Source organism: Onychostoma macrolepis, chromosome 05 (assembly GCF_012432095.1).
Source record: "Onychostoma macrolepis isolate SWU-2019 chromosome 05, ASM1243209v1, whole genome shotgun sequence".
Classification (NCBI taxonomy): Eukaryota; Metazoa; Chordata; class Actinopteri; order Cypriniformes; family Cyprinidae; genus Onychostoma; species Onychostoma macrolepis.
In genome coordinates this window covers 25,391,426-25,405,239 of record NC_081159.1, presented here as the reverse complement: position 1 = coordinate 25,405,239, position 13,814 = coordinate 25,391,426, and the positions used below count along the sequence as shown (strand labels likewise).

Sequence of the window (13,814 nt, the reverse complement as noted above, 5' to 3'; positions counted from 1 at the left end):
GCTGCAGATTTGTTGCCCCAGTTTGCCCTCTACTGGTGCAATCTGAGTATTAACTGACTAAACAATACGGACGTTATAATGATTTAGTGTAATGAATGATGTACAGTAGTTTTTGGATGATTTAGAAGGACTAACATGCACATATTAAGATATTCCTTTGTTTATATAAAAGGCCAAATTGTGGCACGACAGAGTGATATCAAAGATGGGATCATTTTATTGTATTTTGTTTTCTTTTTGATGTTGAGTTTGGATTACATAGATGCCAAATACGCATAGTTTTTTGGGCATTATAAAATTCTGGATGAAAACATTTGTGTCTTTTTCTTGAGTTCCTTCTTTTCTCTGTTGTTTGTTGGTTTAAAATTAATGCACTGGCTGTGTTTGTATTCTGACATTTTCTGGTTGTTGAATTTTGGTGAACTGTGCTTAAAGTTAATTGCATCTATGTGAACAGGACGGAAACTGACTTCATTTACTTAAAAGATTCAAGGTAGTCTGGAGAAAAGCATCAGCATAATTTGCAATTTATAATGCATGTACTTATAATACTTTTTGAGCCACTGTAGCCTGTTTTTTAAAATTACTTATAATAATTGAATCAGCTGGCCTGGCCCACGTATTAAACTGGCCAATCAGAGGACGCTTTGGTTGGCTTTGGGGGAAAATCCCGCCTTTATATAAAATCAGGATTTGAGGAGAGGGCAAAAAAATTGCGACGTAACCAACACTTTAGCTGAAAATGAAGAGGCAGGCACACCCTCATCACATGATGCACACGGAGAACGCAGGGAGATCACGTGACAGCTACAGAAGCCTGATTAATTTCCGCGAACCGGTTCTTTCGAATGGTTCAATTCAAGAAACCGTTCAAACAACTGATTCGGTGATTATTATATATCAGCACGTAATTACAATTGACGTGGTCCCTGACATCCTTGCGTGGCATATTACCTATTATAAACGAACATATGTACATGGACATATTGCTGTTTATTATGTATTTGTTTTTTTTTCTATTACATTTTTAAACTAATGGTATGTAATGTTTCCCTAGTTCTTGCAGCCAAGCTTCGGTTCACGAAGTCCTATAGAAGCTAAATATAATTTGTATTTACACTACGGAAAATTCATCATCGATATTTATACTCTGATTTCTATGGGTTGATAAAACTCAGTCAAATCATAAACAGATTTCCAGTAGATTCTATTTGTAACATTTAAGCTATTTGGCTCGTTATGAGTCCTCGCAGAAACGGTTCTCAGTTCAGTTAATTAATGACTCGAGAACCGCACAGACTGATTCAGTCCAAATCGTGAACGAACAATTCAATTCGTTTCGTTGTTCAACCGATACATTATAAAGAGCCGACTCAAAAGAACGATTCGCTGAAGAATCGGACATCGCTGAGCGGAAAAGCGAGTCCGGCTAGAGCTGTCAACGTCCATTTCTCTCCCAGATCCACTTTCCGTCGGGTCTCATGTGGATGTGAACACAGAAAGTGATTGACAGCAAAGGTGAGTTGGATGCGATTATTTCAGTACAGCTGTGCGTTTGTGATCGGTGATGCTTTTTCATATTGTGTGCTTGTGGTGGTTTGGAAGGGAAGTTGTGTGTGTTGAGAAACACATTTGTGGCCTGGCGCTCATTGTGCTCCGATTTGCAAGTTAATAAGTCGACCTCACAGAAACACACCTTGTTTAGATGTACATGTTTGCACAGCGGCTGTTGGCTGTAGTTTAATTCTGGTCCCAAGCGGAGGATGTGTTTCGCGTCTGACGTGGCGCTCATTTGCTGCCTGTTTAAATGACCAACAGACCGCAGCTAACGTACATTCATCTTTAAAAATAACCACACGCTGTTGCAGGAATGTGGAAAGCATATGAAATGTATTGTGGCTGCACTGTATGATCTGACTTGAGAAGAAGGTGTACCATTGGTACGGTGATGGTGTCAGATGGTAATATTATGATTCTTTGATATACAGCGTTGCTAAATCATTACCATAGTTACGTACCTTGATATTTACATGCCACTGTAAAAGACTACAATTGGAAATATATCAGCTTCCTGTATTCATTTAGTTGGCTTAATCTTGGTGTTATTCAAGATAATTTTATACATGGTCTGAAGGAATCGGGAACCAGTCAATGCAAGCAACATGTTCCTCTCTGTTTAAATGGCTAACGCATGCATGTAAGATAATCTCTTTCTACAGTAGAGGATGTATTTTCTGTCTAGACTCGGGGCCATAGCTAGGAACCCTGGGCCCCTGATCATTTTTAAAATAACATGTAAAACAAGTTAACCGGGCCTAATGAATTGTTTCCGCCTTGAACACTATTAGCTACAGCCCTAGACTTGCATGAGGTGGATCAGAAAGGATATTTTACTATTTTATATTTTTATATTTCCCCAGGCTGTAGTAGAAAACAATGCAATACAGATGCACTATATTTGCTTTCAGTGCAATAAAAAGTGAGTATGTCTGATGCAGATGTCTGTGAGGATTAAGATAATACTCGAGCTATAGTGTGAGCAGTCAGGGAAGAGTTGGGTTTTTAGTTTAGGTATTTGATAAGTCTGTGTAATGTTTAAAATTGATTATTTTTATTATTTACAGTGTTAATTTATTGTTACATTTTACTTGTTTTACACATACTTTTTTATTTATATAATGATTTTGAAGAGTAACCATGTGTTGAGAATGCATACAGCACCATAGAGCCCAAGACAGGCAGAGTACAGTATTTCACATTCATTTGTGCTATTTTAACATTTATTTGCATTTGCTAATTTTTAGCATTTACTGATTATAAGTGTTAATTGTAATTTGTAATTATTTAACATATTAATTTTCTATTTAACCAGAGATGTGTGATGAAAACCAGTCCTAAAGCAGGGCAAGGCCAATCAGGTCTGTTTCACATTTTTAAAATAATTTCTGCCGTCTTATCACATGTAGATCTTCTGTAACAAATAGTAATATTCTACTGTAACGGATAGTAATACCATGCCACTGAATGATTAACATATTCATATACCATGGTATTTACAAAGTTTTATCATGATGCATATTAAAAAATATATAAAAGCACGACACCACCATATCTGGTCCATTTTTGGTACTTATTGTGAAAGTAAGATTACTTATTTTTACATCCTAATTTTTTACATCCTTATACGTGACCCTGGACCACAAAACCAGTCATAAGGGTCCATTTTTTTAAAATTGAAATTTATACATTATCTGAATAAATAAGCTTTCCATTGATGTATGGTTTGTTCGGATCGGACAATATTTGGCTGAGATACAACTATTTGAAAATCTGGAATCTGAGGGTGCAAAAAAATTGCCTTTAAAGTTGTCCAAATTAAGTTTTTAGCAATGCATATTACTAATCAAAAATGAAATTGAGATATTTATGGTAAGAAAATTTACAAAATATCTTCATGGAACATGATCTTTACTTAATATCTTTATTTTTGGCATAAAAGAAAAAGCGATAATCTTGCTCCGTACAATTGCTACAAATAAACCTGTGCTACTTATGACTGATTTTGTGGTCCAGGGTCATATATTTCAGTGTAGACTATTTTCTGTGAATCGCGACTTACAATTTCTCTTCTTTAGCCGCTCTAGGCAAATAACTAGAAGAATAACACAGTGCAGTAAACTGTAAAACAATTTGCACTACAATGTTTATGATTATGATAATAAATTAATATAATATTATAACAAATACAATTTTGCAATCACAAACAGTATAACTCTGTTTTTGTACAGCTAAAATAACTAGAAGCGATTGACACTGGAAGCTTTGCACATTCAAGCCGCAATTGAAAGTTATGTTATGTGATATTATGTTTAACTGTTAAACTATTATTCACAGTTACTATGAGCAGTGAGCTCAGTGTGCCAATGGGCTCCCCCGCGCCCGGGGGCTCAGACCGGCTGCAGGATGGCGGTGGGATGGACTACAGGGATTGGGTTCGGCGCAGCTATCTGGAGCTGGTCACCTCCAACCACCACTCGGTCCAGGCTCTCTCGTGGAGGAAGCTCTACCTCAGCAGGGCCAAGCTCAAAGCCTCCAGCCGAACCTCAGCCCTGCTGTCTGGCTTTGCCATGGTGAGTATATGACACTCTGTGATAAGTGTGTGCTATCAGTTGCATGTGACTCTTGTCATTGCCACACTCTTTTGTGGATTGTATTTCAGTGCATGTATCAGGAAACTGTTGCTAAACTTCAAACAAAGGGTGTGGGTTGTTGAAATCCTTAGAAGCATCAGATGGTGTGGAGATAAGATTGTCTTGAATCATTGTCCGATGGAACTTTGTGTCTAAACACTTTTGGCCAAGATAGAGCATAACAGTGACCACCCACTTGACCGGAAGTGTTTTTCACATTCATTTTCTCCATAGGGACTTCAAACATTCTTCAGTAAAAAGTTATGAAACCAAGCAGTTCTGAGATGATTTGCAACATTACGAACCTTGATTTGAAGCAAACAAAAGACTTTAGCTAGTTCAATTATTATAATCCTAGCTATTTTATTATAGGATACAATAGAATATGTATGCAAGTGATTTATGGTAATTAACTTAAGTATAAAACAATTTATTTTTAGTTTATCCCAAAATATTCAGTCATAAACGAGTGTCTAGTCGGCGCCAATAGCCACTACGAGATGAACTCGAGCTTAAAGCTCGTGGACCTTTCTTTTGCTCACCAAGGCTGCATTTATTTGATTTATTCAATCAAAAATAGTGAAAGTGTTATTGTGAAATATTACAATTTGAAATAACTTCTCTATTTTTTTTAAATAGTAATTTATTCCTGTGACGCAAACCTATATTTTCAGCATCATTACTCCAGTCCTCAGAGTCACAGGATCATTCTAATATTATGATATGCTGCTCAAAAAAAGTTGAAATCCATCGTGCTCCTTAATTTATGTATTTATTTTTATTAAAAAAAAAATTTCAGGATTATTTGCTGAATGAAAAGGTCAAAATAACAGCATTTATTTGAAAATAGAAACCATTTGTAACATTCTAAGTGATCATTACCGGTTTTATTTTAATGTTGTGACCAGGTGGCCATGGTGGAGGTGCAGCTGGAGATGCAGTACAATTATCCCCGGTTCCTGCTCATTGCCTTCAGTGTGTGTACCACAGTGCTGGTGGCCGTCCACCTGTTCGCCCTCCTCATCAGCACCTGCATCCTGCCCAATGTAGAAGCCGTCAGCAACATCCACAATCTCAACTCCGTCTCCGAGTCTCCCCACGAGAGGATGCACCACTATATTGAGCTGGCCTGGGGCTTTTCCACCGCTCTGGGGATCCTTCTGTTCCTGGCAGAGGTGGTGCTCCTCTGCTGGATAAAGTTCTTGCCGGTTGACTCTGGGGCGCAATCCGCGTCAGTCCTGGCAGCCCTCAAGCAGAACTGCAGCTCTCCTGCGGTTCAGCCCGGCCACAGCGGCTGGGAGGCGGCTTTGGCCTCCACCATCATCATGGTGCCAGTTGGATTGATCTTTGTGGTGTTCACCATTCACTTCTACCGCTCGCTAGTGCGGCACAAAACAGAGCGGCACCATCAGGAGATCGAGGAACTGCACAAAATCAAGGTGCAGCTGGACGGCCACGAGCGAGGGCTGCAGGCGGTGTGAGATCCAGGGATGCTCTTCGATTCGCGCAGTGTTCCATCGCTTGACTCTTCAAGCTTACAAGCACATTAAAACTCCTCCTCGAGTCTTTCGGGCTTATTTTCTGTTTTTCTTCTGAGAGGAAATGCCTTGTTACCTGGTGGGAAGATTACTTGTGTAGAAACTGAGAGATTTACAGCAAAAAGGTGCACGTTTACAAGATTTCTATCGCAAGGGCTATTTATTTTGTATTTCTTTAGGCTGTAGGTCATTTGGACTTGTTTTTAAGTGCCATTTTCTGTTTCCATGTCTCTTAATATATAAAAATGGATATCACAGAATGGCTTGCTTTAATATCGTTTGCCTTTTTCTCTTCCTTTTGCGGTGCCATCCTGGATCGATAGTGTGCCACAGATAATGAGACCAAATGAGTTGGTCTTGGATCCATTATGGATCAGAGCTGCAGAGTCACTGCCAGAGTTTCCTTAACCGCAATATCCAGCTTTTATAATGTACATGCCTGTTTGAGCTTCAGTTTAAAGTGATAAGTTCACTCAAAAATGAACATTGTCATCTTTAATCACCCTCATGTTGTTTCAAACCTCTATTGCACAAAAGAAGATATTTTGAACCGCTTTTGTCCATACCGGGAAGGTCAGTGGTTCAAAACCACACTGGACTTTGTTGTCTTTCACTCTATGGACAAAATAACATGTAAGAAGGAGATAATGCTTTATGTGAGGGTGAGTAAATGATTGAATGTTCATTTCCCTTTAAGAAAACAAAAAAAAAAAAAAAATGACGCACCCCGTATAGTTTATCTGTGCTAGTAGTGGATCTATAATACTGTAATCGTCCAGCCTGCAGAGTTGTCGTCCCAAAAAAGGATTCATCTTAAATCTGTTACAGAAGTATCACTCGTACTAGGCCTATATGTAGTGCAGTATTTTTAGCTTGGGTGTGAAATCTAGACGCTTTAACCAGACTCACTGCGCGCTTGTATATCATTGAAGGTTTTGCATGTGTGATATAATGCACTGTCACTTATCAAGCACAAAGGTGGAGTTTTTATCCATATTTCACACAAGGCCTATTGAATGTTATTCCTGTGGGCTACTAGAAGTCTACATTGTCAATGTCAATAACCAGGGTCAATGATGGTTTGCTCCAACAAATGACTTTTTAATGGGCACAGTTAGTTATAAAAATACTTGAGAAAGACAAAAAAGCTTTGCCGAGCTGAAACCGTTTAATGTGAACCAAGTTGGCAGTCCTATCGTCAAGCTCAAAATAATGTCTGATATTTAAGTCAATTTGAGGAAAACATTCCAGGGGGAAAAGAAGTCGGACCAATTTCTGCCTGCCTTAAATAATTAAACTGACAAAAGTGCACTTGTAGTATAGTCCATGGAAATGATATGTCCGCTTTGTTTTCAGATTATGCAGACTGATTTCATCTGCTGTAGGTCTTTCAGAACACAGAGTTATAGTTTTCTGCTTCATTTCATGCCTTAACCATTAATTTAATAGTATGTTCATGAGTCAATTCTGTAACAAGGCATAGTGAAGCACTACTCGTTTCATAGCTCAGACAAGTGAACTTGACCAAAATTGTGTGTACTCTGCTTGTGGGGGCTTTTAAAAGCACTTTTCTTTTTGTGTGTATGTGGAAAAATACTCTGTGTCATTTTTGATAGTTCTGTTGCATTGTGCCACACTATCAATAGATAAACGCATATCTAGTGTGAAACGTTTTTTTGCGTCTAGAACATGTAGCCGACTATTATCGAAACATTTTGTTGAGCATGTCCTTTCTCACTCTGACTGTACTTGTATGTTAATTTATGTCGAATAAACACAACCTATTTTGTTTACTTCAAATCTTTATTTATCATTTCTGTGTCCAATGGACATTTGACATGCCTCGGTGATCTGTTAAAGAACAGACTGCTGTTTTCTTTGTGACTTTCATATTATGTTTTTACAATAAATGACTGTCTGACTCAACAGACAACCTTAAGAGGATGAGTCATGAAAATGCCTGGATCGTACCACTCAAATCTCATCGTAATGGACAATTACTTACACATCTCTGCACTGTCCTTAATGTTTAAATGTTATATATATATATTATTTATTTTTTTAAGAATTTAGATTTTTTTTTTTGTTGTTTTTGTAAAGATTGCTGTACTACAGAAAGAAAAAATTAAATTAAAATCACTTGGGGAAATTGAGCTTAATTCCTTAATGTTACCATGTAAGTAATGTTACAATGCAAAATGGCAAAGAATGGGATTCATTTTCTCTTCATGCTAAATATAATGCCTATTCTTTTTATTTCAATTTTGGGGTCAAATATGGCTGAACAAGTTTTTGTGAGATTCACATTAGTGCATAAGACTGATCCTGGTCAGTATCTGTTGCTCCTGGGAAGCATGTGAATGGTCAGGTTTCACAGCTGTGATTGGCAGGCACACATGAAGTGAGGCTGCAGTCAATTACATGGCGACACGCTGGCTAAGAAAGGCATTGCAAATGAGATTAAAGCAAGTATGTGTCTAGTTATAATGCAGAAAAGTGCTAAATGCCTAATACACCTTCAAAATGTTTAATGGTGAATGGAGTTTTTCTATAAATGTGTATTTGGAATAGCATGTTTCTGCATTACATAGTATGAATACTGTACATTGTTTACAAATTTTCTACATGAAACACCCAGATAACATTTACTTTTTGCAAAATGTTTACTACAATGTGATGTTCTCAGCTTCTCCAAAGTGATGAATGCACAGGAAGTAATATCTGCCACAGAATATTAATTAGACTGCAAAGAGATAAGATTTCTTTACACTAGATTTTCACATTAGATTGCAGTATACAGATGCATCTCAAAAAATTAGAATATCATGAAAAAGGCCATTATTTTTTGTAACTTATTCCAAAAAGTGAAACTTTCATATATTCTAGATTCATTACATGTAAAGTAAAACATTTCAAATGTTTTTTGTTTTAATTTTGATGATTAGAGCTTACAGTTCATGAAAGTCAAAAATCCAGTATCTCAAAATATTAGAATATTTACATATAAGTTTCATTAAATGACCATCCCTACAGTATAAATTCTGGATATTTCCTGTTCTTTGAAACCACAATAATGGGGAAGACTTCTGATTTGGCAGTGGTCCAGAAGACAATCAATGACACCCTCCACAAAGAGGGTAAGTCACAGAAGGTCATTACTGAAAGGGGTTGCTGTTCACAGAGTGCTGTATCAAAGCATATTAAATGCAAAGAAATTGGGTTGGAAAAGGTGCACAAGCAACAGGGATGACCGCAAGCTTGAGAATACAGTCAAGCAAAGCTGATTCAAACACTTGGGAGAGCTTCACAAGGAGAGAACTGAAGCTGGAGTCAGTGCATCAAGAGACACCACGCTCAGACATCTTCAGGAAAAGGGCTACCAAGCCACTTCTGAACCAGAGACAACGTCAGAAGCATCTTACCTGGGCTACAGAGAAAAAGAACTGGACTGTTGCTCAGTGGTCCAAAGTCCTCTTTTCAGATTAAAAGTAAATTTTGCATATCATTTGGAAATCAAGGTCTGGAGTCTGGAGGAAGACCGGAGAGGCACAGAATCCAAGCTGCTTGAAGTCCAGTGTGAAGTTTCCACAGTCTGTAATGATTTGGGGTGCCGTGACATCTGTTGGTGTTGGTCCACTGTGTTTTATCAAGTCCAAAGTCAATGCAGCCGTCTACCAGGAGATTTTGGAGCACTTTATGCTTCCTTCTGCTGACAAGCTTTATGGAGATGCTGATTTCCTTTTCCAGTAAGACTTTAGCACCTGTCCACACTGCCAAAAGCACTTCCAAGTGGTTTGCTGACCATGATATTACTGTGCTTGATTGGCCAGCCAACATGACCTGAACCCCATATCTAATCTATGGGATATTTTCAAGAGAAAGATCAGAAACAGTCGATCCAACAACAGACGAGCTGAAGGTTCAATAGTGCCTCAGACTGATCACTTCCATGCCACACCTCACTGATGCTGGAATTTGTGCTAAAGGAGCCCCGACCAAGTACATTACATTTACATTTAGTCATTTAGCAGACACTTTTATCCAAAGTGACTTACAAATGAGGACATTAGAAGCAATCAAAACCAAGAAAAGAGCAAAAACATGCAAGTGCTACTACAAGTCTTAGTTAGCCTAACGCAGTACACATACATTTTTTTTTTTTTTTTTTTTAAAGAAAACGAGTAGATACAATATAGAAAAAAGAAACCTAGTGTTTTTTTTTTTGTTTTTGTTTTTTTTTATGAAACAAGTAGATAGAATAGAAAAAAGAAAGCTAGTGTTAGTTTTACAAGAAAAGCTAGCAGTTAGAGAATAAATATGCAATTGATGGAGGGTCAAATGTGTATTTTTTTTTTATAAAAAGAAGACAGATAAAATAAAATTAGAATAGAGAGTGCTAGAGTTAGAGGGTCAAATAAAGATGGAAGAGATGTGTTTTTAGCCATTTCTTGAAGATGGCTAAGGATTCAGCTGCACGGATTGAGTTGGGCAGGTCATTCTACCGAGAGGGAACAGTTAATGAAAAAGTCAGTGAAAGTGATTTTGTGCCTCTTTGGGATGGTACAATAATGCGTTGTTCACTTTCAGAACGCAAGCTTCTAGAGGGCACATAGGTCTGAAGTATTGATTTTAGGTAAAGGGGTGCAGAGCCAGTGGTGGTTTTGTAGGCAAACATTAATGCCTTGAATTTTATGCGAGCAGCTGTTGGTAGCCAGTGCAAATTGATGAACTGAGTTGTGACGTGCGTTCTTTCGGCTCATTAAAGATTAATCTTGCAGTGGCATTTTGGATTAATTGTAGAGGTTTGATGGAATTGGCTGGAAGACCTGCCAAGAGAGCATTGCAATAGTCAAGTCTGGACAGAACAAGAGCCTGAACAAGGAGTTGTGTTGAATGTTCCGAGAGAAAGGGCCTGATCTTCTTAATATTGTATAATGCAATGCAGGACCTGAGAAAGTCAGCTTATCATCAATCACAACTCCAAGGTTTCTGGCTGTTTTTGAAGGAATTATGGTTGATACCTAACTGGAAGGTATTGATTGAATAAATGAACATACTTTAAGAAGAACTTTTCTGTTTTGCAAATCCTTTTTTTTGATTGATCTTAGGAAATATTCTAATATTTTGAGATACTGGATTTTTGACTTTCATGAGCTGTAAACTCTAATCATCAAAATTAAAACAAAAAAAACTTTTGAAATGTTTTACTTTACATGTAATGAATCTAGAATATATGAAAGTTTCACTTTTTTATTTTTTTAAATAAGTTACAAAAAATTGACTTTTTCACGATATTCTAATTTTTTGAGATGCACCTGTACCTGCAGTTAGCAGTATGCTTGCTTACACTTCACACACAGCCAACCTATGGAAACCCTCCTGAGCCTCCTCATATTAAAATCCACATTCAGTCCAGAAAGCTACAAAAACCGTTGTTTGACTGTTTAAAAAGCTCTCGTTTCTAATATTTTTGATAAGTTACAAGTACAACCCTGTTGAAAAAAAACAGCATATGCTGGACCAGCACATGACCATCTTAAACCAACTCAAACCAGCATCCATGCTTCAAAACCTACCTAACCAGCATATGCTGGGGTTTTTCAACAGGGAACTGTCCAAACCGAATGAATTAACAGCCAGGAGTTTGAGAGCAGCTTAACCTCTTTTGACCTCAGTGACATGAATTAACACTTTAAATTACTGATGATCCCTTGGGCTTGATTAGTAATTCAGGTGAAGCTGTGTTACGCCACAGGCTAATGATGATGAAGTGTGAACAGGTGTGCAGAAGAGGCCTCTATATGCCTAAACAAACTATAAAGGTTGAAAGGCAAAAGCAATTTTTTTGTTACCTAATCAGTCAATGACTTGACAAACAGTGGTTTTGTATGAAGATGCTGTTGAAAACCAGTTTCAAGCAGGTTTCCAAGATTTTTGAAGTGTTAGATCAAGTTCACATGTGTATTATACAGAACCAAGCAAGTATTTATTGATTTTTGGCTATTTTTAAGAAACAAGCAGGTTTGAGGGAAAAGTTAGGTTTGTAAGTTAGGATACTTTCGTCTTTGGAAACTGACCAGACGATGACATTTGTCATCTATCATCTGTAAGGATTTTTTTTTTTTAAGTGATCCTTGATGCCAGAGTCTAGTATCACATGTTTTGGTTAAAGTGTTTGTCAGTTATTCAAACTTTGGTAGCTGGTAAGTGATTCTGCTTAATTGTTGAAAATGACCATGCAAAGTTCCTGCAGCGATGATGAGTGAAAGAACTTAACTGACTTGGTATTGCTGCCCTTTGGTATCATTGACCAAGATCTGACTGACCACGTTTAATCTTCTCTCTGAGCTGCTGATGTCTTGTTTGAGCAGAGAGACAGTTTGCATTACTAATACTAAAAAGGTAGAAACCAAAGATTGTTTCTAACTCTGTACTTTAATGTCCTTATCTTGTCTTATTCTCTTAACTAGTGGTGGCACATATTCAGTTATGCTGCAGTATTTCAGGAAGTTTTCAGGGAGTGGTAACACTGGTCTCATGGGTTTGGGCAAATTCCTTGGCCCTATTTTTAGACTAGGAATATCAATCTCCCAGTTCTGTGAACACACTTGTTTAAACACTCTTGTAGTCTCAACACTTAATGTCCTGGGCCCCTGAGTGCAACACTGTTGCCACCTCCCATTTGGAAACAACTGAAAACAATGTAAATTATGATTGAGTTTAAACTTTAAAAAAACTGTTTACTAATCTGTAAAGTCTAAGGGGACTATAAGGGGGACATTTTTCATAGCACGAGCCCAAAAGTTCTCTTATCCAAAAAAAAAATCAACAGAGAAAATAAGGCTGACCCACCATGAGTTCTGAAGCTAAGTAGGCTTGTATTTCAGATTGCAGCTTTTGCTTCAAGACAATGTATTTGATTTATTTTTAAGCTGATTGGATTTGGTTCAGCTCACTGATCACTGTTGTGCTCTGTTGAAATATGCTTTTGGTTGTTGAGTGACCTCATACCTGCCTGTTCACACCAGATTATCTCCTTTATTCAAATAAGCTTAAACGAGCTAAACCAACCAGGTTCACTTGAACATAAACAGGTATATACTGTAGAGCACTGCAGTGATGTATTTTTGTAGGCCAACCCAGGATTTTTTTTCCCATTGGTTTATGGATTATTGCAGAAAAGCAGCTCTCTGGCCGACAAATCTCATCATGATGTTTGCATATATTTGTTTTGTTTTTTTGAAGCCTATAAACGAAGTATGCCACAGTTGCATGATGTCCACCTCACCATAAGCTTCCAACAACTCTTTCAGTTTTTTATGATAGATTTTCCTTGGAAGTTTGAGTTAGACTAGTTTTGCAAGAGTGCGATTATTAACACACAGACTGTGAAAGCAGACTATTGAGTAGATGTGTTTATCTGTTTTTTTTTCATTAAATTCTATTTTGATTTATATCATAAAAATTATATTTAATGTCCCCAAAAACTTCTGTAGTCCCATTTAACCACTTGTTAGCAACAGCCTTTTTCAAGACATTTGCTAGTTTATGTCGTAGAAGAAAACATGAAACTATCCAGAGCTTGTGTTAACCACAGACCTCATTTCTGACAATTAACCACAAACCTATTCAAAAAACCTACTTACTTCAGGACAATGAAACCACAAGTGGTAAAGTGCAAACTCATTTCCTGGTTTTGGCCTACAAAAAATACATTCTCCATGCAGTGCTCTATTACAGCAAAATCACCTTGCTTTTCATCCATCTGTAATCAAATCAGTGATGTAAGGAGCTCAGCTGTCCTTGTGCTGTTGGAGGGACAGCTGGTCACAGATTTGATCATTTGGTTGATTTTTCAAAACTTCATCTCTCTGTTTCTTGCACAATTAATCTACCAGTCAAGACTTCAAATACATTTTCTTTTACGGTTTGAGGCTGTCAGATATGGAAGCATATGTGTAGCGAAATTCAATTTGAAATGTAATATGCAAAATGGCAATGTATTTCTGTATTTAAATTTACATTCATATGTGCAACATTTAGTGCAAAATGAAAATTCAATTATATAATTTAAATTTGCCATACA

At 37.3% G+C, this 13,814-nt stretch overlaps 1 protein-coding gene and 1 non-coding gene across 3 annotated transcripts; both read left to right on the top strand.

The window, feature by feature from the left end:
• The first annotated feature begins 1,360 nt into the window (after positions 1–1,360).
• On the top strand, positions 1,361–7,521 carry orai2 (ORAI calcium release-activated calcium modulator 2). Of its 2 annotated transcripts, XM_058777323.1 has the most exons (4): positions 1,366–1,518; positions 2,873–2,918; positions 3,895–4,130; positions 5,099–7,521. In XM_058777323.1, exons 2-4 carry the CDS (start codon positions 2,882–2,884, stop codon positions 5,669–5,671), a joined length of 846 nt encoding a protein of 281 aa, XP_058633306.1. In that variant the 5' UTR covers positions 1,366–1,518; positions 2,873–2,881; the 3' UTR covers positions 5,672–7,521. The 2 variants fall into 2 exon arrangements, with proteins under 2 accessions (XP_058633307.1, XP_058633306.1); XM_058777324.1 differs by lacking the exon at positions 2,873–2,918 and having other exon boundaries at positions 1,361–1,518.
• Positions 7,522–11,979: 4,458 nt separating this feature from the next.
• LOC131541782 (Z30 small nucleolar RNA) lies at positions 11,980–12,079 on the top strand. Its single transcript, XR_009271592.1, has one exon. It is a non-coding gene; the product is annotated as a Z30 small nucleolar RNA (small nucleolar RNA).
• Positions 12,080–13,814: the final 1,735 nt, after the last annotated feature.